General features: G+C 44.0%; 1 protein-coding gene across 7 annotated transcripts in view; it reads left to right on the plus strand.

Annotated features, from left to right (window-relative positions):
- Positions 1–16442, plus strand: part of tnrc6ba (trinucleotide repeat containing adaptor 6Ba) — a 29587-nt gene extending 13145 nt beyond the window's left edge. For 2 of the 7 annotated variants that reach the window (XM_041858791.2, XM_045209769.1), the window contains exons 10-22: positions 244–351; positions 768–896; positions 1314–1478; positions 3331–3489; positions 12347–12527; positions 12856–13014; positions 13218–13379; positions 13603–13746; positions 14052–14144; positions 14468–14677; positions 15093–15166; positions 15334–15473; positions 15749–16442. In XM_041858791.2, coding sequence (XP_041714725.2) covers positions 244–351; positions 768–896; positions 1314–1478; positions 3331–3489; positions 12347–12527; positions 12856–13014; positions 13218–13379; positions 13603–13746; positions 14052–14144; positions 14468–14677; positions 15093–15166; positions 15334–15473; positions 15749–16310 — 2286 coding nt within the window. In that variant the 3' untranslated portion in view covers positions 16311–16442. The remainder of the gene's footprint in view (positions 1–243; positions 352–767; positions 897–1313; positions 1479–3330; positions 3490–12346; positions 12528–12855; positions 13015–13217; positions 13380–13602; positions 13747–14051; positions 14145–14467; positions 14678–15092; positions 15167–15333; positions 15474–15748) is intronic. The other 5 variants (XM_045209767.1, XM_045209770.1, XM_045209768.1 and 2 more) reach the window with 5 other exon arrangements.
- Positions 16443–26108: the final 9666 nt, after the last annotated feature.

A 26108-nucleotide genomic window follows, 5' to 3' on the forward strand; every position in this document is an offset into this window, starting at 1 on the left:
CTATGTCTCTTTCTTCCCTCCCCCACTTCTTTTGGTATCCTTCTTCCTGTCCCCACCTTCTTTTGGTATCCTCTTCCTGTCCCCACCTTCTTTTGGTATCCTTCTTCCTGACCCCACCTTCTTTTGGTGTCCTTCTTCCTGACCCCTCCTCCTTTTGATATTTTTCTTCCTGTCCCTTCCCTGTCTTGCCTACTTCTTCCCCCAAATTGGGAAACTACTTCGATTGGCTGTCACTGCGATCAGCAGACCTTGCCTTTCACCAATCAGGATGGGTGCCTTGGGGAGGAGTACTCTCCGCCCACTGTCTACAAGCCCTCCCCCCTCTACAACCACACTATCCCCCCTAGACAAGTAAGGCTGTGTCGCTCGGTCTCCATCAGACCATCAGCTCATTGCTTCACTATTTACCTGGTCCCAGATCTGTTTCTGCTTTAGCCAACTCTATTGTTGTTATTCCATAAGTACATAAAGATCTGTGACCAGGCTACTTCACCACATCTCCCTGTAGATAGAAACTTATCTTACTGTCCATCCCTCATAAATTGTATTCTTAAAAAATCAATGAGTACATATCATTAATTTAAAAGTTTTAAAAAATGTATGTATCAATCACAGATTTTCCCTTTTAAACATCAAGTAAAAAATACCCCAAAATCAGCTCCTCTGTGTCAATGTCATTTCCCACCCTATCACCCTCATCTTAATGTCTGTTAAAGAGTCAGCCATGTTTGTAACCCTCTCCCTCCCTCTATCTGTTCCCTTGTCAGGGTGGTCATAACGTGTTTGGCAGCAGCGGTGGTGGGATGCCCCCGTCCAGACACCAGCCCGGTGTGCCACCCATAAACCCGTCCGCAGGGATACGAGCACAAGTGCCTCATCAGTTCCTGTCACCTCAGGTACAGTTTTTTATATATTTTTTATACATTTGATCAGACTCTAGAAGTAATCAGTTGTTTTAACGTTCACCTTTACAAGGCTTTTTTCAACAGACTTGCGGATCAATATCCCTTATGTAAATCAGTCTCCTATATGCCCCAACCTCTGCTCAGAACAATAGATGTTTGGTCCGTTGGCTTCTTAGTAAGTTCTTTCTGTGAAACATGTTGTTTCCAGAGATGTGATTTATTTCACCAGCCTGCCTTGATCATCGGCTAATGGAAGTGATTAGGTGACCACACTCAATGGAGGAAGAAACCCTCACCAAATCGATGAGTAGTGCACTCACTGATTTGCTGTTTTCAGAAGGAATGTGCTAGACAGAAGATACTTTATATTCCACGTTCCCATGGTAACACCGATGGTCCGTGTTCCAGGTGCCAGGTTCCGTGCTGAAGCAGATGCCGCCTCCCAGCACCAGCGTAGGTGGAGTCGGGGGTGGGGTGGGGGGTGTAGGAGGGGGCGTGTTCCCCCCTCAGCTGTCCCCCCAGCACATCGCCATGCTGAGCAGCATCTACCCCCCGCACATCCAGTTCCAGCTGGTGAGTAGCTATACTCATATACAACTCTAGAATGAGCACAGTAGTGGTCAGAGAACAAAGCCTTGAGGAACACCAAAACTTACCTTAGATTTGTTCTGATTAAAGCCATGTTGGCTGAACCATCAATGTTTTTATATACCTATATAAAAGGTATATAAATATTCTGAAAGTATTCAGACACGTTCACTTTTTCCACATTTTACGTTACAGCCTTATTCTAAAATAGATTTTTTTTTTATCTCATCAATCTGCACACAATACCCCATAATGACAAAGCAAAAACAGGTTTTTAGATATGTTTGCAATTTTTTATTTTATTTTTTACAACAACTGAAATATCACATTTATGTAAGTATTCAGACCCTTTACTCAGTACATTGTTGAAGCACCTTTGGCAGCAATTACAGCCTTGAGTCTTCTTGGATATGACGCTACAAGCTTGGCGCGCCTGTATTTGGGGAGTTTCTCCCATTCTTCTATGCAGATCCTCTCAAGCTCTGTCAGGTTGGATGGGAGCGTTGCTGCACCGCTATTTTCAGGTCTCTCCAGAGATGTTAGATCGGGGTCAAGTCCGGGCTTTGGCTGGGCCACTCAAGGACATTCAGAGACTTGTCCCGAAGCCACTCCTGCGTTGTCTTGGCTGTGTGCTTAGAGTCGGTGTCCTGTTGGAAGGTGAACCTTTGCCTTGGAGCATGTTTTCATCAAGGATCTCTCTGTACTTTGCTCCGTTCATCTTTCCCTCGATCCTGACTAGTCTCCCAGTCCCTACCGCTGAAAAACATCCCCACAGCACCATGCGTCACCGTAGGGATGGTATTGGCCAGGTGATGAGCGGTGCCTGGTTTCCCACAGACGTAACACTTAGCATTCAGGCCAAAGAGTTCCATCTTGGTTTCATCAGACCAGAGAATCTTGTTTCTCATGGTCTGAGAGTCTTTAGGTGCCTGTTGGCAAACTCCAAGCGGGCTGTCATGTGCCTTTTACTGAGGAGTGGCTTCCGTCTGGCCACTCTACCATAAAGACCTGATTGGTGGAGTGCTACAGAGATGGTTGTCCTTCTTGAAGGAGGAACTCTGGAGCTCTGTCAAAGTAACCATCGGGTTCTTGTTCACCTCCCTGACCAAGGCCCTTCTCCCCCGATTGCTCAATTTGGCCGGGCGGCCAGCTCTAGGAAGAGTCTCTTTGATTCCAAACTTCTTCCATTTAAGAGTGATTGAGGCCAATTTTTTTGGTACCCTTCCCCAGATCTGTTCCTCAACACAATCCTGTCTCGGAGCTCTACGGACAATTTCTTCATGGCTTGGTTTTTGCTCTGACATGCACTGTCAACTGTGGGACCTTAGTGTGTGCCCTTCCAAATCATGTCCAATCAATTGAATTTACCACATGTGGACTCCAATCAAGTTGTAGAAACATCTCAAGGATGATCAATGGAAACAGGATCCACCTGAGCTCAATATCGAGTCTCATAGCAAAGGGTCTGAATACTAATGGAAATAAGGTTTTTCTGTTTTTTTAGGTTTAATAAATGTACAAAAATGTCTTGCCTGTTTTCGCGTTGTCATTATGGGATATTGTGTGTAGATTGATGAGGGTTTATATTTTTTAAATCAATTTTAGAATAAGGCTGTAACGTAACAAAATGTGGAAAAAGTGAAGAGGTCTGAATACTTTCCGAATGTACTGTAGGCCTATGAGAAGTACCAATTTGTTAACAAAATTAGACGGTCTCCATCTTTTGAGAACTTACGGCTCTATCAACCATCCACCTCTGTTCATACCCCTCCTCCCTGTAGCTGCTGTGTTCAGACTGCCCTCCTCTTCTTTAGGGTGTTGTAACAGGTGTTTACAGTCGTCTATCCCTCTCCCCCAGGCCTGCCAGCTCCTCCTCCAGCAGCAGCAGCAGAACCCCCAGCAGCAGCAGCTCACCTCACCACAGCAGCTCCAACAGCTCCTACAGAACCAGAGGAAGTTCCCCCAAAACCCACGCCAGCAGGCCGACCCACAACAGGTACTACTTCTACTGCTGCTATTACTGTTTTTGTAAAATTTTAAAATCTTTTATTTCACCTTTATTTAACCAGGTAAACCAGTTGAGAACAAGTTCTCATTTACAACTGCGACCTGGCCAAGATAAAGCAAAGCAGTGCGATAAAAACAACAACACAGAGTTACATATGGGGTAAAACAAAACAAAGTCAAAAATACAACAGAAATACATATAATATACAGTGTGCAAATTTAGCAAGTTATGGAGGTAAGGCAATAAAATAGGCTATAGTGCAAAATAATTACAATTAGTATTAACACTGGAATGATAGATGTGCAAGAGATGATGTGCAAATAGAGATACTGGGGTACAAATGAGCAAAATAAATAACAATATAGGGATGAGGTAGTTGGGCGGGCTAATTTCAGATGGGCTGTGTACAGGTGCAGTGATCGGTAAGGTGCTCTGACAACTGATGCTTAAAGTTAGTGAGGGAGATAAGTGTCTCCAGCTTCAGAGTCAAGGATCGGTAGGATAGTCAGTTTTACGAGGACATGTTTGGCAGCATGAGTGAAGGAGGCTTTGTTGCGAAATAGGAAACCGATTCTAGATTTAACTTTGGATTGGAGATTCTTAATGTGAGTCTGGAAGGAGAGTTTACAGTCTAACCAGACACCTAGATATTTGTAGTTGTCCACATACTCTAGGTCAGACCCGTCGAGAGTAGTGATTCTAGTCGGGTGGGCGGGTGCAAGCAGCGTTCGGTTGAAGAGCATGCATTTAGTTTTACTAGTGTTTAAGAGCAGTTGGAGGCTACTGAAGGAGTGTTGTATGGAATTGAAGCTCGTTTGGAGGTTTGTTAACACAGTGTCCAATGAAGGGCCAGATGTATACAAAATGGTGTCGTCTGCGTAGAGGTGGATCTGAGAGTCACCAGCAGCAAGAGCGGCGTCATTGATATACACAGAGAAAAGAGTCGGCCCAAGAATTGAACCCTGTGGCACCCCCATAGAGACTGCCATAGGTCCAGACAACAGGCCCTCCGATTTGACACATTGAACTCTATCTGAGAAGTAGTTGGTGAACCAGGCGAGGCAGTCATTTGAGAAACCAAGGCTATTTAGTCTGCCAATAAGAATGCGGTGGTTGACACAGTCGAAAGCCTTGGCCAGGTCAATGAAAACGGCTGCACAGTACTGTCTATTATCGATCGCGGTTATAATATCGTTTAGGACCTTGAGCGTGGCTGAAGTGCACCCATGACCAGCTCGGAAACCGGATTGCATAGCGGAGAAGGTACGGTGGGATTCGAAATGGTCGGTGATCTGTTTGTTGACTTGGCTTTCAAAAACTTTTTGAAAGGCAGGGCAGGATGGATATGGGTCTGTAACAGTTTGGATCTAGAGTGTCACCCCCTTTGAAGAGGGGGATGACCGCGGCAGCTTTCCAATCTCTGGGGATCTCAGACGTTACGAAAGAGAGGTTGAACAGGCTAGTAATAGGGGTTGCGACAATTTCGGCGGCTAGTTTTAGAAAAGAAAGGGTCCAGATTGTCTAGCCCAGATGATTTGTAGGGGTCCAGATTTTGCAGCTCTTTTAGAACATCAGCTGTCTGGATTTGTGTGAAGGAGAAGCGGGGGGGCATGGGCAAGTTGCAGCGGAGGGTGCAGAGCTGGTGGCCGGGGTAGTGGTAGCCAGGTGGAAAGCATGGCCAGCCGTAGCAAAATGCTTGTTGAAATTCTCGATTATTGTAGATTTATCGGTGGTGATAGTGTTTCCTAGCCTCAGTGCAGTGGGCAGCTGGGAGGAAGTGCTCTTATTTTCCATGGACTTTACAGTGTCCCAAAACTTTTTGGAGTTAGTGCTACAGGATGCAAATTTCTGTTTGAAAAAGTTAGCCTTTGCTTTCCTAACTGCTTGTGTATATTGGTTCCTAACTTCCCTGAAAAGTTGCATATCGCAGGGGCTATTTGATGCTAATGCAGTACGCCACAGGATGTTTTTGTGCTGGTCAAGGGCAGTCAAGTCTGAGGAGAACCAGGGGCTATATCTGTTCTTAGTTCTGTATTTTTTGAATGGGGCATGTCTATTTAAGATTGAGAGGAAATTACTTTTAAAGAACAACCAGGCATCCTCTACTGACGGAATGAGATCTATATCCATCCAGGATACCTGGGCCAGGTAGGAAGGCCTGCTCGCTGAAGTGTTTTTGGGAGCGTTTGACAGTGATGAGGGGTGGTCGTTTGACCGCGGACCCGTTACGGACGCAGGCAATAAGGCAGTGATCGCTGAGATCCTGGTTGAAGACAGCGGAGGTGTATTTAGAGGGTAAGTTAGTCAGGATGATATCTATGAGGGTACCCATGTTTACGGATTTAGGGTTGTACCTGGTAGGTTCGTTGATAATTTGTGTGAGATTGAGGGCATCTAGTTTAGATTGTAGGATGGCCGGGGTGTTAAGCATATCCCAATTTAGGTCACCAAGCAGTACGAACTCTGAGGATAGATGGGGGGCAATCAATTCACATATGGTGTCCAGGGCACAGCTGGGGGCTGAGGGGGGGTCTGTAGCAAGCGGCAACAGTGAGAGATTTATTTCTGGAAAGGTGGATTTTTAGAAGTAGAAGCTCAAACTGTTTGGGCACAGACCTGGATAGTATACTGTTACCACTAGTACTATATTGGTTTGGAGATGACAGGCCTAATACAGAAGCATGTCTGTTCTATTAAATATATTCCCAAATACACTGAACAAAAATATAAACGCAACATGTAAAGTGTTGGTCCCATGTTTCATGAGCTGAAATAAAAGATCCCAGAAATGTCCCATACACACAAAAAGCTTATTTCTCTCAAATTCAGGACACATTTGTTTACATCCCTGTTAGTGAGCATTTTTCCTTTGCCAAGATAATCCATCCACCTGACAGGTGTGACATATCAAGAAGCTGATTTAAACAGCATGATCATTACACAGGTGCACCTTGTGCTTGGGACAATAAAAGGCCACTCTAAAATGTACAGTTTTGTCACAACACAATGCCACAGATGTCTCAAGTTTTGAGGGAGCGTGCAATTGGCATGCTGACTGCAGGAATGTCCACCAGAGCTGTTGCCAGAGAATTTGTCAATTTCTCTACCATAACCGCCTCCAACATCATTTTAGAGAATTTGGCAGTACATCCAACCGGCCTCACAACCGCAGACCACGTGTATGCCGTTGTGTGGGTGAGCGGTTTGCTGATGTCAACTTTAAGAGTGCCCTATACATTTACATTTTAGTCATTTAGCAGACGCTCTTATCCAGAGCAACTTACTGTTAGTGCATACATTATTTTACATGTTATTTTTCATACTGGCCCCCCGTGGGAATCGAACCCACAACCCTGGCGTTGCAAACACCATGCTCTACCAACTGAGCTACATCCCTGCCGGCCATTCCCTCCCCTACCCTGGACGACGCTGGGCCAATTGTGTGCCACCCCATGGGTCTCCCGGTCGCGGCCAGCTACGACAGAGCCTGGATTCGAACCAGGATCTCTAGTGGCACAGCTAGCACTGCGATGCAGTGCCATAGACCACTGCGCCACTCGGGAGGTGGTGACGGTGGGTTTATGGTATGGGCAGGTATAAGCTACAAACAATTAACACAATTGCATTTTATCGATGACAATTTGAATGCACAGAGATACTGTGATGAGATCCTGAGGCACATTGTCGTGCTATTCATCCGCCGCCATCACTTCATGTTTCAGCATGATAATGCACGGCCCCATGTCGCAAGGATCTGTACACAATTCCTGGAAGCTGAAATGCTGTGTGCACTGAACTGAAATGTATGATTGTTGCTGACACTCCGATGTTCAGATGAAGGGAATTAAATAGTCTATAATATGCACCACCGTGGCGCTCAACTCAGACAGTGGTGTGCCTACTGAAGCTGCTGGAAATGTAATTCAATGGCTAAACTTTATCACTTAGGATGCAACTTTCCAGTGCTACTATTTTTGCCATGTAATGTTGTTATTAAAACAAAATCAGACAACCTCATAGTAGAATAATTTATCTATTAACCTAGTCTGCTTGTGTGTTCTATGCAAGATAAATATTCCTCTCAAGGCACATTCAAGATCACATACACATATTTAGCAGATGTATGTGACCAATACAGAAAGAATACTATTTTGCAGAAAGAATACTATATTTCCCTTTGACGGAGTGATGCTGAATGTAAAAAATTGCTCAACTTATCCCACTCTCCCCTAAATTAGGTTTTCTTAATTAAAAAATACTAAATCTGTTGAAACCAAATATATGATTCAATGCCAAATGTTTTATTTGATTATTACCAAACCTATATTTCAAGTTGCAACCTATTTCTTTCAGCACTAAACTTGACATTCACGCTCATGGATTTGCAAAGATGATAAACTGAAAGCCATGCTCCAAATAGGCCACGCCCCTAATTATTCTGATAGGCTGCCGCGGCTATATTGCTCCCACCGCTATTCAATAGTGATGGGAAAACAAGGCTATCAAATCAAATTTTATTGGTCACACACATTTTTTTAGCAGTTATTGCGGGTGTAGCGAACTGCTTGTGTTTCTAGCTCCAACAGTGCAGTAGTATCTAACAATTCACAACAATACACACAAATCTAAAAGTAAAAGAATGGAATTGAGAAATATATAAATATTATGACGAGCAATGTCGGAGTGGCATTGACTAAATTACAATAGAATATAATACAGTATATACATATGAAATGAGTAAACATTATTAAAGTGGCCAGTGATTCCATGTCTATGTATATAGGGTAGCAGCCTCTAAGGTGGCTATTTAACAGTCTGATGGCCTTGAAATAGAAGCTGTTTTTCAGTCTCTCGGTCCCAGCTTTGATGCACCTGTACTGACCTCGCCATCAGGATGATAGTGGCGTGAACAGGCCGTGGCTCGGGTGGTTGATGTCCTTGATGATATTTTTGGCCTTCCTGTGACATCAGGTGCTGTAGGTGTCCTGGAGGGCAGGCAGTGTGCCCCCGGTGATTCGTTGGGAAGACCGCACCACCCTCTGGAGAGCCCTGCGGTTGCAGGCGGTGCAGTTGCCGTACCAGGCGGTGATACAGCCCGACAGGATGCTCTCAATTGTGCATCTGTAAAAGTTTGTGTGGGTCTTAGGGGCCAAGCCGAATTTCTTCAGCCTCCTGAAGAGGCACTGTTGCGCTTTCTTCACCACACTGTCTGTGTGGGTGGACCATTTCAGATTGTCAGTGATGTGTACGCCAAGGAACTTGAAGCTTTCCACCTTCTCCACTGCGGTCCCGTCGATGTGGATTGGGGGCGTGCTCCCTCTGTTGTTTCCTGAAGTCCACGATCAGCTCCTTCATTTTGATGACGTTGAGGGAGAGGTTATTTTCCTGGCACCACTCCGCGAGAGCCATAGGGATGGAAACGTATTCTGACAAGAAGTCAAAGCACAACAAAGTTTTGGCCTTTGTTGGAAGAGGGGGATCCCAGTTTTCAATTGCTACAACGTTTATTTGTCTGCTCCTTCAATTGCGCGAGTGGCATCGTTTTACAAATGCAGTTACAACCGCATTTCAAACATTAGGCGCAACAGAGCTCTTAAAGGGGCAATGGCATCTTAAAAGGGCAATGACGTAGGCCTACTTTGTAATAGAAACACTTATTTTTTTGAGCGAATAATAATTTATATACAGTTGAAGTCGGAAGTTTACGTACACTTAGGTTGGAGTCATTAAAACTTGTTTTTTAACCACTCCACAGATTTCTTGTTAACAAACTATGGTTTTGGCAAGTCGGTTAGGACATCTACTTTGTGCATGACACAAGTAATTTTTCCAACAATTGTTTACAGACAGATTTTTTCGCTTATAATTCACTGTATCACAATTCCAGTGGGTCAGAAGTTTATATACACTAAGTTGACTGTGCCTTTTAAACAGCTTGGAAAATTCCAGAAAATGATGTTATGGCTTTAGAAGCTTCTGATAGGCTAATTGACATAATTTGAGTCAATTGGTGGTGTACCTGTGGATGTATTTCAAGGCCTACCTTCAAACTCAGTGCCTCTTTGCTTGACATCATGGGAAAATCAAAAGAAATCAGCCAAGACCTCAGAAAAGAAATTGTAGACCTCCACAAGTCTGGTTCATCCTTGGGAGCAAGTTCCAAACGCCTGAAGGTACGAACAATAGTACGCAAGTGTAAACACCATGGGACCACGCAGCAGTCATACTGCTCAAGAAGGAGACGCGTTCTGTCTCCTAGAGATGAACGTACTTTGGTGCGAAAAGTGCAAATCAATCCCAGAACAACAGCAAAGGACCTTGTGAAGATGCTGGAGGAAACAGGTACCAAAGTATCTATATCCACAGTAAAACGAGTCCTATATCAACATAACCTGAAAGGCCGCTCAGCAAGGAAGAAGCAACTGCTCCAAAACAGCCATAAAAAAGCCAGACTACGGTTTGCAACTGCACATGGGGACAAAGATCGTACTTTTTGGAGAAATGTCCTCTGGTCTGATGAAACAAAAACAAACTGTTTGGCCATAATGACCATCGTTTTGTTTGGAGGAAAAGGGGGGACTTGCAAGCCGGAGAACACCATCCCAACCGTGAAGCACGGGGGTGGCAGCATCATGCTGTGGGGATGCTTTGCTGCAGGAGGGACTGGTGCACTTCACAAAATAGATGGCATCATGAGGAAGGACAATTATGTGGATATATTGAAGCAACATCTCAAGACATCAGTCAGGAAGTTAAAGCCTGGTCGCAAATGGGTCTTCCAAATGAACAATGACCCCAAGCATACTTCCAAAGTTGTGGCAAAATGGCTTAAGGACAACAAAGTCAAGGTATTGGAGTGGCCATCACAAAGCCCTGACCTCAATCCTATAGAAAATGTGTGGGCAGAACTGAAAAGGCGTGTGCGAGCAAGGAGGCCTACAAACCTGACTCAGTTACACCAGCTCTGTCAGGAGGAATGGGCAAATATTCACCCAACTTACTGTTGAAGCTTGTGGAAGGCTACCTGAAACGTTTGACCCAAGTTAAACAATTTAAAGGAAATGTTACCAAATACTAATTGAGTGTATGTAAACCTTTGACCCACTGGGAATGTGATGAAATAAATAAAAGCTTAAATAAATCATTCTCTCTACTATTATTCTGACATTTCGCATTCTTAAAATAAAGTGCTGATCCTAACTGACCTAAGACAGGGAATTTTTACTAGGATTAAATGTCAGGAATTGTGAAAAACTGAGTTTAAATGTATTTGGCTAAGGTGTATGTAAACTTCTGACTTCAACTGTATTTATAAAACATTTTAAATAATAATTACAATCAGGATGTGTCCAATCGTGTAAATGCAGATGGAGAAATATCATGCTTCAGCCTATGTACAATGTATACCCACTATGTTGCATCAGTTGGGCTACAGGTGATGATGCTTATTGCCAATATCACATTTGATAATAGACCCCACCCCCCCCATACTCAACTGGTGGTCCGGACCCAAAGCGGGGTGAATACGGACTGCGGGTCCCGACTACAAAAAAATATATAGGTATATATTTAAAAGAAATGGGGGAACTCGGTCGGGCTTTGACCGCTGGTATCATATAAACACACTAGACATGAAAAAATTTGTGGAATTGCAAGAAATTCGCTTTAAAACAGCAAAACAATTATCTGCCCCATGCAAAATGTGTAGAATTGTGGGAAATTCGTTTTAAAACGGCAAAATGTTCTCTCCGCCAACAAGAGGGGTGTGAACAATTTGGGGTTGCGAGGTGGGGGGTTTGTTACTACGCTGATAAATTACAGTATCCATCCAGACCTTTGCCAAATAGGAAATTTGTGTGACCGGACCTTATCAAATAGTACTTGAGTATCCCTGATATAGACCATGCATAGGCTATATAATTTGTACATAATTTTTACCAATATGTTACTGGCTCATTTATGGAGGTGGAAATTTAATTTTAGATTGTCAGCATTTTGTTTTCATTCATTTTAGAGTAGAATGTCCTTTTAAAAAGTCACCAGAACTGAGCTTCTCAGTCCTTCTACATAAAAATGTACAAAATGATAGTCTTTCCTAAAAGCATGGTGACTTTCTTACATGAAAGGGGAGGTTAACTTGGCCCAAGACAATCGATCTGAGATCGACTTAAGTTTCAGTCATAGGATTTTTTTTGGCTTTAACCCCTGGTTACTACTGCTACTATTACTGTTACCACTACTACCCAGTGCTTGACTTGGGCAGGAGCTCATCAGAGCTGAGTACCGGCACCTCAAGTATTCTACCGCTTGAGTTCCTGTTCCTCTTATAGAATATTAGCTCAAAAGTATTGTGGAGCTCCTGTACCTAAATATAAACAGTACCAGCAACCAAAATGAGTACCGCCACCTATTTCAGTCCAATTCAAGCACTACTACTACTACTACTACTACTACTACTACTACTACTACTACTACTACTACTACTACTACTACTACTACTACTACTACTACTACTACTACTACTACTACTACTACTACTACTACTACTACTACTACTACTACTACTACATCTACTACATCTACTACATCTACTACATCTACATCTACATCATAATCATCATATGAGAAAATATGGCTGCAGGCTGACCCACAACGTACTTCTGCTACTAATACTACTGCACTGGAAACAACACGAGCCCACGTATTTCATGCTATGACTTGGGTAAACCTCTGTACTTCAGGAAATACTGTCATAGCATCGCATAGATAGTCATAGACTGTGATGTTGCCGTCTTTGCTTACAGGGTTTTCAATCCCGCTAATCTCATCGCTCTCTCCTCCTCAGCTGGCCAGGATTGTGGCTGTTCTCCAGCAGCAGAGGCAACAGCAGGGTGTCGGAGGGGGCTCCAAACTGTCCCCCTCTCACATGGGAGGGGGAGGCCCAAAACTGCCTATGACAGACTCCCTGCCCCATCCAGGCATGGGGGGCTCTGTGGACCTGCACCAGAAAACACAGGGCTACTCTGGTGAGTGGTGTACACATAGATATGAATGGAGATAAAGGATAGATCATCTCTTTTGGTATTTTATTAGGATCCCCATTAGCTGTTGCAAAAGCTAATGGGGTCCACACAAAACATGAAACATGACAACATACAGAACATTAATAGACAACAGCTCAAGGAAATAACTACATATTATTACTTTTTTTACACAAGGCACACGTAGCCTACATATCAATACATATACACATTTTCATTGCATACTAACTGATGCTCTGCATGTAATTGAGTCATTGTACAGGCCACCTGCCATCAGCTCTAACAACTATCTTCCTCCCCCAACCCCTCTCAGGGTACGGTGGAGGAGTGAACATGTCTGGTCTGGACATGGGCTCGGTGGTGGGGGGCCAAGGGGGGATGAAGGACGTGGGGGGGCAGCAGTCCCGCTTCAAATGGATGATGGAGGGTCACTCTCCTGCCCCCTCCCCTCCTGAGAGCCTTCACAAAAACGGTGAGACAGAAAGCCATTATACTGTAGTGAGTTTACTGAATTAATTACAGTATGACATGCCAACATAAATATGTTGATTGTCGACCCGTCAGCTGCTTTTTCATCAGACTTTATTTTTCTTCTCTTTCTTCATCTCACTCTCTCCTCTATCTCTCTTATTGTCTTCTCTTCTCCATCTCTTTCCATCCCCCTCTCCCTTTCAGGTCCTATGTCCACCCCTATGAGGAGAGGGGGCTCTCCATACTCCCAGTATGACATGATGGGAGGGGAGGGGCTAGGTATGCCCACACAGGGGGACAACTGGCACCGTTCTCCTGGGAACAAGATTGGCTCCAAGCCACAAGGCACGTCCAGCTGGCCTCCTGGTGAGTGGCCGTTCTAAATACCAACTGAAAATGCAGGGATTTGTTCTAGCCCACCACTAACACACCTGATTTGATCAAATCCCCTGAATCAGTTAGTGTTGGGCTGGAGCAGAAGCCTGCAACACCCTGTAGCTCTCTGTGACCTGGGTTAAGTCGATGAGGTGGCTTCTATTTGTTCTGAAATTCGAATCCAGAATTCCTGTTTGTTTGTCTGTGATGTCAGAGTTCCAGCCCGGCGTGCCCTGGAAGGGGATCCAGAGCATCGACCCCGAGTCTGATCCCTACATGACCCCAGGGAGCATGATGGGAATCCCTGGGCCGTCCAGCCTCAACGACACAGAGCACCAGTTGCTAAGAGACAACACAGGTACCTACCTAGACTCAAGCAAAGTTACTCCTGTATCTATGACGAAGTCCACATTCCGAGCACTAGTTGCTAAGAGACTGGCTGACCTGACATGACTTATTACTTAACAGTAACACATTACATAAGTGTATTGTTATATTGTCAGCCCTCGCGTTCTCACATAAAGTCAAGGAAACTAGCACATACTACTGAAATCATACCCATCAATACATGCACCAGTCAGTTAAACATCAGGTTGTGTTAATAATACATATTTCTAATGGTGTGTTGATGCTAGCTAAGCTTGTGGTGTTTGTGTGTTCCAGAACCCAACCCCTCCCTGAACACCTTGCTGCCTTCACCTGGTGCCTGGCCCTACAGTGCCTCAGACAGCCCCCTCAACAACGCACACAACTCAGGTAACAGACTGGAAAACACTCACAGTAACACTGTTAATGTGTTTTGTATGATTTATGACTGTGTTATGAAGTCATAAGGTGCCTTTCACCGAAAGTGTTATCACGGTCACTTAATATTCTCCTGGCATTCGAAATTGACTGTTTCTCTGCTTTTTTCACTCATATTCTCTCTCTCTCCCTTTTTTACTGTCTCAGCTGTTGTATCATTCAGTATATCAAGTTTAAACTCTGTCTTGGTTTAGTTTTTCTGTATGTTCCGTCCTCCACGTGTGCTGTTATAACAGATGCAGTTCTGACTCTAGTTCATTTCCTGTTTCTCACAGCAAAGTACACAGAGTACAAGACCAGCTGGCCCCCTGAGCCCATTGGACACAACAAGATGTGGAAGACCAATCGCAACCAACAGTCCCAGCAGCTGCCACGCCCACCCCCGGGACTCACCAATCAGAAGCAGGCCTCGCCGTCCCGTGGCCCGTGGCAGGCCCGTGGCTGGGGCAGCTCGAGTGGGATCCAGGAAAGCAGATATGGCCCCGGTAATGTCATAACCCGGTGTTGTGGAGAATAGAGGGGTCTGTGTTTCTGAGTCTTTCCACTGTTCTGTGCTGCCCTGCTGCATGGTGAAGTATTCAACAGACTAAATGTACCCGTGATGTCCCTTGCCTTGATCTGATGCACCATCCAAAATGGCACCCTATTCCCTATGGGCACTGGTCAATACTAGTGCACTATAAAGGAAAACGGTGCCATTTGGGACACAGCCCCAGATAAATTACATAGCTAAGTGGTTAGGACTTAGAGACGATTTATATTTTATTCTGGGTGCTCCAAACTTAAAGTACTGTAGGGCTTATTTATCATTCATTGCTCCAGAGCTACCTGCCGCAAGTACAGAGGTAGTGGTTGTCTAATATTTGGAACTGATCCCTATGTGGTTTGGTTTGGTTCTAGCAGGCTCTGCTTGGAGTGATGGGGGGACCTCCAGAGGAAGCTGCTGGCTGGTGCTCTGCAACCTCACTCCACAGGTACACACACATCATCAAGACTACACACACACACACACACACCATTCCTCAGGACAACAGACACACCCACATGCATGTGCACACAAACATCACTTCTCCTTCACATATCCCCTCTACCACACAAGTCATCCCTAACCCATGTCCCTCCATGTTGTCCCCTCCTGCAGATCGACGGCTCTACCCTCCGTACCATCTGTATGCAGCATGGCCCCCTGCTGACCTTTCACCTCGGCCTGACCCAGGGCAGCGCTCTGATTCGCTACAGCACCCCACAGGAAGCAGCAAAGGCCCAGAGCGCACTACACATGTAAGCCCCTCCTCTCAGCCTCAGTGGTATAGTTTTGTAGATGAACAGGCACCAGCTCCATAGATGGACAGACCATAGACTGAAAATCACTGACATTCCATGCAAACTGTCTGGTGGGCTTGGAATGCAGTAATTTCATAGCAATGGGCTGGGGGAAACCTGCTTAGACTTCATGGCGATTACTATAATAGAATGTGAACATTAATAGATAATAGCCGGTGAACACAAAACAATTAACATCCAAACACTCCTTACTCTCTCCTCTCTCTCTCCAGGTGTGTCCTGGGCAATACCACCATCTTGGCCAAGTTTGTGAGCGAGGAGGAGGTCGCTCGCTATTTTGCACATTCCCAGGCGGGAGGGGCAGGGTCCAGCGGAACAGCCGGGGCCCCAGGGTCCAGCGGAGGCAAGGGGGGCCCCACAGGGACAGGCACCATGGGGGCCAACAGCAGCGGGGAGAGGGAACGAGACAGAACCAGAGAAGGAGAGGGCTCTGCCCCTGGAGGAGGTGGTAACGGAGGGGGAGGCGGCAGCTCGGGGCCCGTCAGCTCTGGCTGGCAGAGTTTAGACGGTACAGGAGGCTCCCTGGATCCTACCCCCACCCAGGGGCCCGGCCTGAGTATGTTTGCCCAGTGGAGCAGCAACGGTGCTGGGGGAGGAGGGGTGGCTGGGGGTGTGGAGCCCGGTAGACAGGGTTTGTGGGGAGGGATGGGGGGTGGAGGGTACCCCAGCAGTAGTATGTGGGGGTCCCCTGCCATGGAGGATCGACACCAGATGGGGAGTCCTGCTGCTCTGCTGCCTGGAGACCTACTAGGCGGAGGGGCTGACTCTATCTGAATGACCACACCTAATACATGAACACATACATTACGAAAAAACATGCACTTACACAAATTCTCTCTCACACATACACCCAGTGGTCAGTTTATTAGGTACACCCATCTAGTACCGGGTCAAACCCCCCTTTGCCTCCAGAACAGCCTGAATTATTCAGGTCATGGAAATGTTGCTCAATTGGTATCTAGGGACCTAACGTGTGCCAGGAAAACATTCCCCACCATTACACCACCGCCACTAGCCTGTACCGTTGACATCAGGCAGGATGGGGCCATGGACTCATGCTGTTTACGCCAAATCCTGACTCTGCCATCAGCATGACGCAACAGGAACCGAGATTCGTCGGACCTTTTACATTTTAGTCATTTAGCAGACGCTCTTTTTTCCAGAGCGACTTACAGTTAGTGAGTGCATACAATGTTTGTTTTTTCTTCTTTTTTTCATACTGGCCCTCCGTGGGAATCGAACCCACAACCCTGGCGTTGCAAACGCCATGCTCTACCAACTGAGCTACACGGGACCAGGCAATGTTTTTCCACTCAATTGTCCAGTGTTGGTGATCGTGTGCCCACTGGAGCCGCTTCTTCTTGTTTTTAGCTTATAGGAGTGAAACCCGGTGTGGTCATCTGCTCCAATAGCCCATCTGTGACAAAGACCGACGAGTTGTGTGTTCCAAGATGCCATTCTGCACACCACTGTTGTACTGCGCCATTATTTGCCTGTTTGTGGGCACCTGTTAGCTTGCACTATTCTTGCCATTCTCCTTCGACCTCTCGTCTATGAGCTGTTTTCGCCCACAGGACTGCCGCTGACTGGATGTTTTTTGTTAGTCGCACCATTCTCGGTAAACCTTACACTGTCGTGTGTGAAAAGCCCAGGAGGCCAGCCGTTTCTGAGATACTGGAACCGGTACGCCCAGCACCGACAATCATACCACGCTCAAAGTCGCTAAGGCCACTCGTTTTGCCCATTCTAGCGTTCAATCGAACAGTAACTGAATGCCTCGATGCCCGTCTGCCTGCTATATATAGCAAGCCGCGGCCACGTGACTCACTGTCTGTAGGAGCGAACAATTTTCGTGAATGAGCTGGTGTAATTTATAAACTGGCCTCTGAGTGTATATACATTAACACACAGATTAAATTAGTTCATACTAAACTGGTCACACATGCAGGTCCACTGACGTTAACTCTCACACACATTGTGTCATGAATAGACAGTGACATGCAACACTACACACACAGTCACACACACATAATCACACACACATACATTCGCATACCTTTTACCCTTAAATGAAGACTTCAACAGCAAGACTTGAACAGACAAAGGTGGAATCTGTTGGACTGACACAGACTCAACTGGATGACTCTTTTTTTTTTCTTCACCCATGTAATAAAAAAACAGAACTCACACTTTGAGCATACTGAGACCCTATCACTCAGGCATGCACTGTAGAGAAACCAACAATGTGACAACACATGGAGGTCTTCCTATGTGATGTGTAACAACAACGTATTACAACAACTCTCTACTACACAAACCTACAGGACGTTACAGCACGAGCCAGTTGGGTTTACCAACCTGGCCAAACCCGTTCTGACATTCGGAATCACCTTCTCTCTATTTCTCACCAGTTACACACTGCTCTGATGTTTAACAAGCAAAAATGTATCTTCTTGTATGTCATTTTTTCCTGTTTGTAAAAAGAATTGTGGAACAGTGGAAAAATCCAAGATGTCTTTACTCTCTTTTTGTTTTCCCTTCAAAATGCTGACCTCGTTATATATTTTTTCTTACTCAATCAAGTTGGTTATTATAATGTCATGCTGATGATGATGACTGATCACTTATTACTAGCTGTACAATGTGCCCTCCTGCCTGCCTGCCTGCCTGCCTGTGTGAATGTGCTAGGAGTGACAGTATGTAGGAGATGATGATATTGTGAGGCTGTGGGCGCGATCCACATCTAAGGCGAGGCGATGCAACAACCAATGGTTGCGTGCCACGTCATCGACTGACAAATTGCTATAACCGATGATGTGGTTAGCTGATACTTAAAATACCTAGCCAGGCATTGTAAGATCAGTCAGGCTTCAGCAGACTCTAAGCATAGGAACGCGCCCTGTGTCTGTCGTTGCCGTGGTGAATGTGTTTTTGTCAATGAGAGGTTCATGATTAACAAGTGCGCGATTGTGTGTGAGAGAGAGTGTGTGTGTCTGCAAACACTTGGAGGGCGGAATTTTTTTACATCAGGTGTTCCGTGTGTATGTACTTGATGCAAGTGTCTGCGTGTGTATGGGTGTGTAGATGGAAAGTTCAAGAACATAGGCACTAATGCATATTTCTCTTAAGTTGTGGTTTTAGCAGCATTTTGTTTTTGTCTGAATTGCAATAATATTTTTTTTTTAAGAAGCAAACAACTGAAGGCATTCATATTAAGATGCCAAAACCTACCATACCAAGCTGAGCTGGAGCGGTGTTTTGCAAACACGTTAAAGTTACCAATTGTTTTATTTTTTGTTGTTTATCAATTTAAATTAAGGCGGGCTTTATCACTCCTGTTCAGGTTCTTTTTGTTTGTTTTCAGATTTTACAAAGGAGGTAATTAATTTAAGCAAACAACACAATAAAGGTTGAATTCAACTCTTGGGTTGTCATTGTTACATTTTAAAACCACACCACTACTTCAGTGACAGATTGTCCTTTACTGAACATCATGGCTCCTTTGTAAGCCTTTACCTCGCTCATTTTCACAGTATTCAGGTCCTTATCTCAACAACATAAAGTTGAAATGTCTATAGATGTGTTTATACTTATGTGATCCAGTGTCATGTAAGTGGGTATTCACTTCATAACACCTTGATCATATAATAGGAAGGAGGCATGTGCGATTTTTATCACAATCTCTTACAATAGGTTGAGTTTGGTGGTGCATTGCAAAGCTCCATTCATACTGCTGTAAAATGTTGAAGATTTGTTTTTCTCCATATAAGACTTATTTGCAGAAGCAGCAGCTAGTCTTCCTGGGGTCCACAAAAAAAACACAAAACATGACAAGTAACAAAACGTCGATGGACCAGGACAGTCACACATTTTAAATATGATATACAAACAATACAAAAAAATAATACAATCAACTAAAAATAGCATCTGTGTGTGCATGTCCCCTCACAGTCCCCGCCGTTCCCCGGACCCACTCCAATTCGTATACCGCCCAACAGATCCACAGATGACGGCATCTCTATTGCACTCCACACTGCCCTTTCCCACCTGGACAAAAGGAACACCTATGTGAGAATGGTGTTCATTGACTACAGCTTGGTGTTCATTGACTACAGCTTAGTGTTCAACACCAGAGTGCCCTCCGAGCTCATCACTAAACTAATGGATTAAACACCTATGCAACAGGATCCTGGACTTCCTAACGGGCCTCTCGGGTGAGTGCTTAGTCCCCTCCTATACTCCCTTTTCACCCACGACTTCGTGGTCACGCACAACTCCAACACCACAATTAAGTTTGCCGATGACACGACGGTGGTAGGCCAGATCACCGACGGCGATGAGACCGGTTACAGGGAGGAAGTCATAGAGCTGGCAGTGTGGTGCCAGGACAACAACCTCTCCCGCAACATCGCGGACTACAGGAAACGGAGGGCCGAGCACGCCCCCATTCACATCAACAGGGCTGTAGTGGAGTGGGTTGAGAGATTCAAGTTCCTCTGTGTCCACATCACTATCATGGTCCAAACACATCAACACAGTCGTGAAGAGGGCACGACAACGCCTCTTCCCCTTCGGGAGGCTGAAAAGATTTGGCATGGGCCCTCAGATCCTAAAAGGTTCTACAGCTGCACCATTGAGAGCATCTTGACTGGCTGCATCACCGCTTGGTATGGCAACTGCTTGACATCCGACCTGGTGGCTTATCATTATTGATGGATAATAATAGTTTTTCCACCTCTCCCATACTAACTTAAACTAATTTAAGAACGCAATCCTTCTCTTTCATGTTTTATTTTAAAAAAGATGATGGTTCACTGTTCAGTGATGTCATTTCACTTCTGAGTTTTTCCACTTTACTAGTGAAGTAATCATTGAAATGATTGGCAATATCGAAAGGTTTTGTTATAAATGACCAACTTCAATGAATGATGGAGATTAATTGGGTTTTCTGCCCGTTATATAATTTAGTATTTTTCCATTGTGTTTTATGTAATTTATCTTGGTTTGGCAATGTAATTTCATATTATTTTTCTTAAGATTAGTCACAAAATGTCTCGATTTACAGGATGTCAATCAGCTGAGCAGCCTGACTTGTTTGCCACCTTTTTTGCATCACTCTTTGAACCATACTATTTCTCAATTCATCATCAATCCAGGGGACTCTTAACAGTTCTCACAGTTAATTTCTTAACAGGTTCATGCTTGTCAACAATTGACATGAATAATTTTACAAATACTTCCAGTGCTGCATTTGGATTCACTTCCTCATACACATCAGACCAACATGTTCAACAAAAGAGTCCTGAGAAAACATTTTGTGTGATCTCTTATAAATTACTTTAGGCCCGACCATTGGCACTTTGGCTTTCCTTGTTATTGCCACAATATTATGGTCACTACAGCCAATGGGAACTGATATTGCTTTGGAGCAAAGCTCCGCAGCATTAGTGAAGATATGATCAATACAAGTGGATGTTACAAATCCAACACTATTGGTATGCACTCTAGTTGGTTGAGTGATAAACTGGGTCATATTACAGGCATTAGTCACAGTTGGAGGCATCCTTTTGAGAGGACTGCTAGTTGCTATACAGTCAATGTTCAGGTCACCCAGAAAATAGACCTCTGTTAACATTACACACACACTATCAAAAGTTGCACACATATTATCCAAATACTGACTGTTAGCACTTGGTGGCCTATAACAGCAACCCAAAGGAAGAGGCTTTAGATGAGGCAGGTGAACTTGCAACCACTACACTTCAAAAACATTTGACATGAGATCCTCTAGACTTTACAGGAATATGGCTTTGAACATATACAGGCATTCCTGTCTTTTCTGTAGATGTCATATCCCTGTATTGCTACTGGTGTATCGTTAAAGGAATTATCTAAGTGAGTTTCAGAGATGGCCAGTATGTGAATGTTATCTGATGTTAGCAAGTTATTGATTTCATTAACCTTATTTCAATGGCTACGTATATTAATATGGGCTATTCTTAGCCCTTTCCTGGGTAGCTTATCGGTGAAATAAAATAAGTAAAATAACAATTTAAACATTGTTTGGCTAATAGAGTCAGTCAATCAGGCACTTGTGAGTGTCAATTGTGTGTGTGATGGGTTGAAGCTACTGACCCAAAAGCTTGGCTCTCACTCCTCCCAGGCTTTTGGGAGGGAGGGTGGACAATGAGCTTGTCGTAGTGGATGTAGGCCTAAGCGATGTCCCCACGCTCTCCGGCAGCTTTCATAGCTGGGATAAGTTCTTTCCACCTCTGGTGCACAGCTTCAGAGAAGTCCTCGTTGAGTAAGATGTTGGTTCCTCTCAAGTTCTTGGCTCTCTCCAGAACAGCCATCTTGTCTTAACCTTAGGAACTTGACCACTATTGGGTTTGTCACCTGGGCCGGTTACAGGTTTTTTTTCCAGACCTGTGGGGGCACTCCACCTCAATCTTCCTATGATCCATCTGCAGCTTTTTGGTGAAAATGTTTCTCACTTTCTCCTCAGACTCCGTCCAGGTCTCATGTGGAGACTCTGGTGTGCCATCCACAACAATGTTATTCCTCTTGGATTGTTCCTCTAGATAGTCTGTTTTCACAGTCATCTGTAATAGAACCCCACAGTGGAGGCACCATAATACCCATAAGACCTAGCAGTGAAACACGGAAATGGTTCCAATTGTTTTTTTCACCATTCATTTGTCCCATAGGGGATTTTAGAACCACTTCAAACAAGGTCTGTTTCATGTAGGCTTTCCCTGGCGTGACATTTTGACGACCGTGTTAAATCAATCTCAGACAAGGTGACTTTTATCAATGTATTTGGCTCTATTTACTCTGACTCAAATACTAATTAGCATCAAAGTAGATATCATGCAAGACTACAAATCCCTGCAAGCTCCTACACAATCTCTAGCTGACACCTTTGCTGTCAGCAAACGATAGCTACATTGATCCAAAACGAAAGATATATTGAACCATATATTTAATACTAAATGATTATTTATGCATTTGTTATTGTATCTTGTACAGAATACTATCCTAGTAGCAGTCAGATATTTACAATGTGCCATGAATACTAGGCTAGTTTCTTGCAAAGAAGCTAGCTAGCTACCTACCTACCTAGATGATATTAGCAACATACCCTTCTCTTTCAGCCGGTGGAGGTCTATATTTAATACCTTCAAAGCCAGTTTAACTCATTGCAGAATGTATCCATAATCATGAATGAATAAGCATATTTATTTGACAAGAATGCACTTAGTCACCCATCAAACACCTGAACTTGAGCAATTACATTGTTTTAAAGAAATCAAAATAGTAAACAATGCATATGGATGCCTTTTATACATAACATATAAACATCTGACTTGAAGTAAAGATTAAATGATTTATTCCTCAATGCCACAAAGCTGGGACATCAAAGAGCACCATATGAACTATTATTACTATTCGAGAGCGCACAGATTCTTCTGCTTTTCCATTTTAGGAATTAGACCAGCACAAAAAACACAAAATGTAAAACAGCATATTGTGATTTTTGGTGGGTGAGTTACAAATTGAGAAACAACTGGATGCATAAGGGACAGTTAGAAATGGGGAAGGGGGGGTCATGAAAAAAATACTAGAAAACTCCCCAACATAAAAAATATTTTCACATGACCCTCCTCCCCTTGTACTGTAAAAAAATATGTGCACACCCTCCCCCCTCATAAAATTAACGTATTACCGCCATAAATAACTGACTGTAGCAACCCTGTGTTAACAAACGTGGATATCGACTTTACCATTTCAGCTTGGTTTTGTGATACAGTCGATGCCACGCAGAGCTACGGGCCAGAAGGTTGAGGGTTCGCCGACCGCCACGGACGAGCTCACTCTCTCTGCTTGGCTCATTACACTACGATCAGAGCCGGCTGCAGACAATGTTCAGCTAGGGGGAAATAAGATTTTCAACATTTTGATGCTATATTTATAATTATATAAAATATATGCAACACATTTTCCACCAACAGGTTTCTGTGCCAATGCACCACACACAACCAATAAGATGTGCGTAACTGCATACCGATTACCGACTTCGAGCGCTTATCATCATGGTTTGCGTTTTCAACACCACAATCAAGTAGAGTATGTCAATCTCGACAAACAAAAAATACATCTCTCCCTACTCAGTACCAAAGCCTTGGTTTGACAATCTCAATGTCATTAAACTTTTTGGTGTTTTGTAACAGATGTCTCTTTCCAATAATTGAATGGCCGTTGCGCAGTTTGGATGCTGGAATTATATTAGAGTGGAGTGGATGAATGTGTGCAGGTAGCCTACAGGAGATTTTTTGAAGTAGCCTAATCAGATTAAAACATTGTGACTACATGTGTTTATGTCACATAAAAGGTAATACATTTTAAAAGTGAAATGACAAATACTTAGGCTATATTGAAGTGTTAGGTTCTAGGTCGAGGAATAGCCGCTGGGATCTGAAAGGAGGCAGAACATGTCTTAAACTTTTTTGAATAACTGGGCCTGCTGGGAGCGTAGGACTATGTGGCCACACTATACAGAACAACTTGGAGGAATGATGATCGGCAACAGACAGCCAGGGCCTGAAACTAACTTTTTGATCCACCAGCCACTGTGGCAGTTTAAAAATCTACCAGCCACTCAGATTTTTTACCAGCCAAAATATATTTTTGCCATAGTTACACATGCCTGTGAGATAGAGAATCTGACTCGTAGCCAATATGTCTCTAGCAGTTGAAGCAAACTCAAACATTGAAAAACAACCGAGCTTGTGGACAAAACTATTTAAATAGCCAAGAAACACAAGGACAAAAAAAATAATTTAAAAAATAAAACTATAAACACAAGGACAAAGTCTCACTTTAGTTTACTTTTGTGTAAATTAGACCAACTTTTATGCCTGTGCACAGCGCTTCTAAAAATGAATCCTACTTCAGCACTTCAATCACAGTGTGCACAGCTCCCAAGCCAGACAGTGTTGCGCTGAGGTGGGATATTATAGGATTCCTAGATTAGCTACCACTTTGAAAACAGATACTGCACCATTTATTTTGTTGTAAATGTGCTCATACTTGACTTCTATTTTTATTTATCAAATGCTAATGAAATGCTTGCACAGTAGAGCCCTGTCCACCATCCAACCTGGCTGAGGAAATAGACATCTTACTCGCAAATGCCAAAATCGACCTGCATTTGGCAGGTGGCGGATGTTAATTGTAGGCCCTGCAGACAGCACATCAGTTTCAGAAGTAAAGATACAGCCAGCCTGGCCTGCTGCTGTGTCTTTCTATAATCTGTAGTGAGTAGACCCACAACTGATCCGAATGGAATGAAACATTCAAATAACAGTGCTTTTGCGCCATTATTCAAATTACATTTTTACTGCAGTTTAGAGCCTAGAGTAGAATTGTACTCAGTTGTACTCACTTGAAAACAATAATGCAATTATTCATTGGATTGTGGTGGTATAGGCTAGTCTAGGTAGGATCATTGTATTGTCCCTAAACAAGATCAATAGGAGAGCTTTTTGAGCTGGTCATCTTCACTGTTCTTTCATGCACAATGACACGCCCTCTCTGCTGCCTATCAGCTCTATCTTGTTGATTTATATTGAAAATTGGTTCAGATTTTAATGATTTTATGTGTGGTATGATTGCTAGTTAACCTACTGCAGATCGGGACAAACGATCCAACTACCACTATTGACACTATGGATAGAGGGCAGGATAGACAGTTGACTGGTAGACTACATTGACCTGTGGTAGAGTAAGCACACTGAAAAGCGTAGTGCATAAGGTTAGCACCAAATAATCTTGATAGGGGAGGAGCATGCAAGCAGATGAGGAAATGTGGCTATATGGAAGACATATAGCAAAACCTTCAAAATGGTGAATGTAAATCAGGGGAAAAACTCACTACCCTCTCGTGCCCAATAAATAAATACCCAACCCCCCCCAAAGCAAAAATATAAAAGTTTGACAACCCTCCCCTTTTTTGGACCAGCCCCCTTACCCCAGTAAATTTCGAACTGTCCCTAAGGTAGGTTTAATATATAATACTAGGTCAACTCCCCATTCTCATCGACAGGGCTGTAGTGGACCAGTTCCTTGGTGTCCACATCACCAACAAACAATCATAGTCCAAACACACCAAGACAGTCGTGAAGAGGGCACGACAACACCTATTCCCCCTCAGGAGACTGAAAATATTTGGCATGGGTCCTCAGATCCTCAAAAACGTCTACAGCTGCACTATCGAGAGCATCCTGTCTGGTTGCATCACCGCCTGGTATGGCAACTGCTCGGCATTCGACCGTAAGGCGCTACAGAGTGTACTGCGTACGGCCCAGTACATCACTGGGGCCAAGCTTCCTGCCATCCAGGACCTCTATATTAGGCGGTATCAGAGGAAGGCCCTAAAAATTGACAAAGACTCCAGCTACCGTAATCATAGACTCTTCTCTCTGCTACTGCATGGCAAGTGGTGCCGGAGTGCCAAGTCTAGGTCCAAAAGGCTCCTTAACAGCTTCTACCCCCAAGCCATAAGACTGCTCA

This window comes from Coregonus clupeaformis, chromosome 31 (genome assembly GCF_020615455.1).
Source record: "Coregonus clupeaformis isolate EN_2021a chromosome 31, ASM2061545v1, whole genome shotgun sequence".
Classification (NCBI taxonomy): Eukaryota; Metazoa; Chordata; class Actinopteri; order Salmoniformes; family Salmonidae; genus Coregonus; species Coregonus clupeaformis.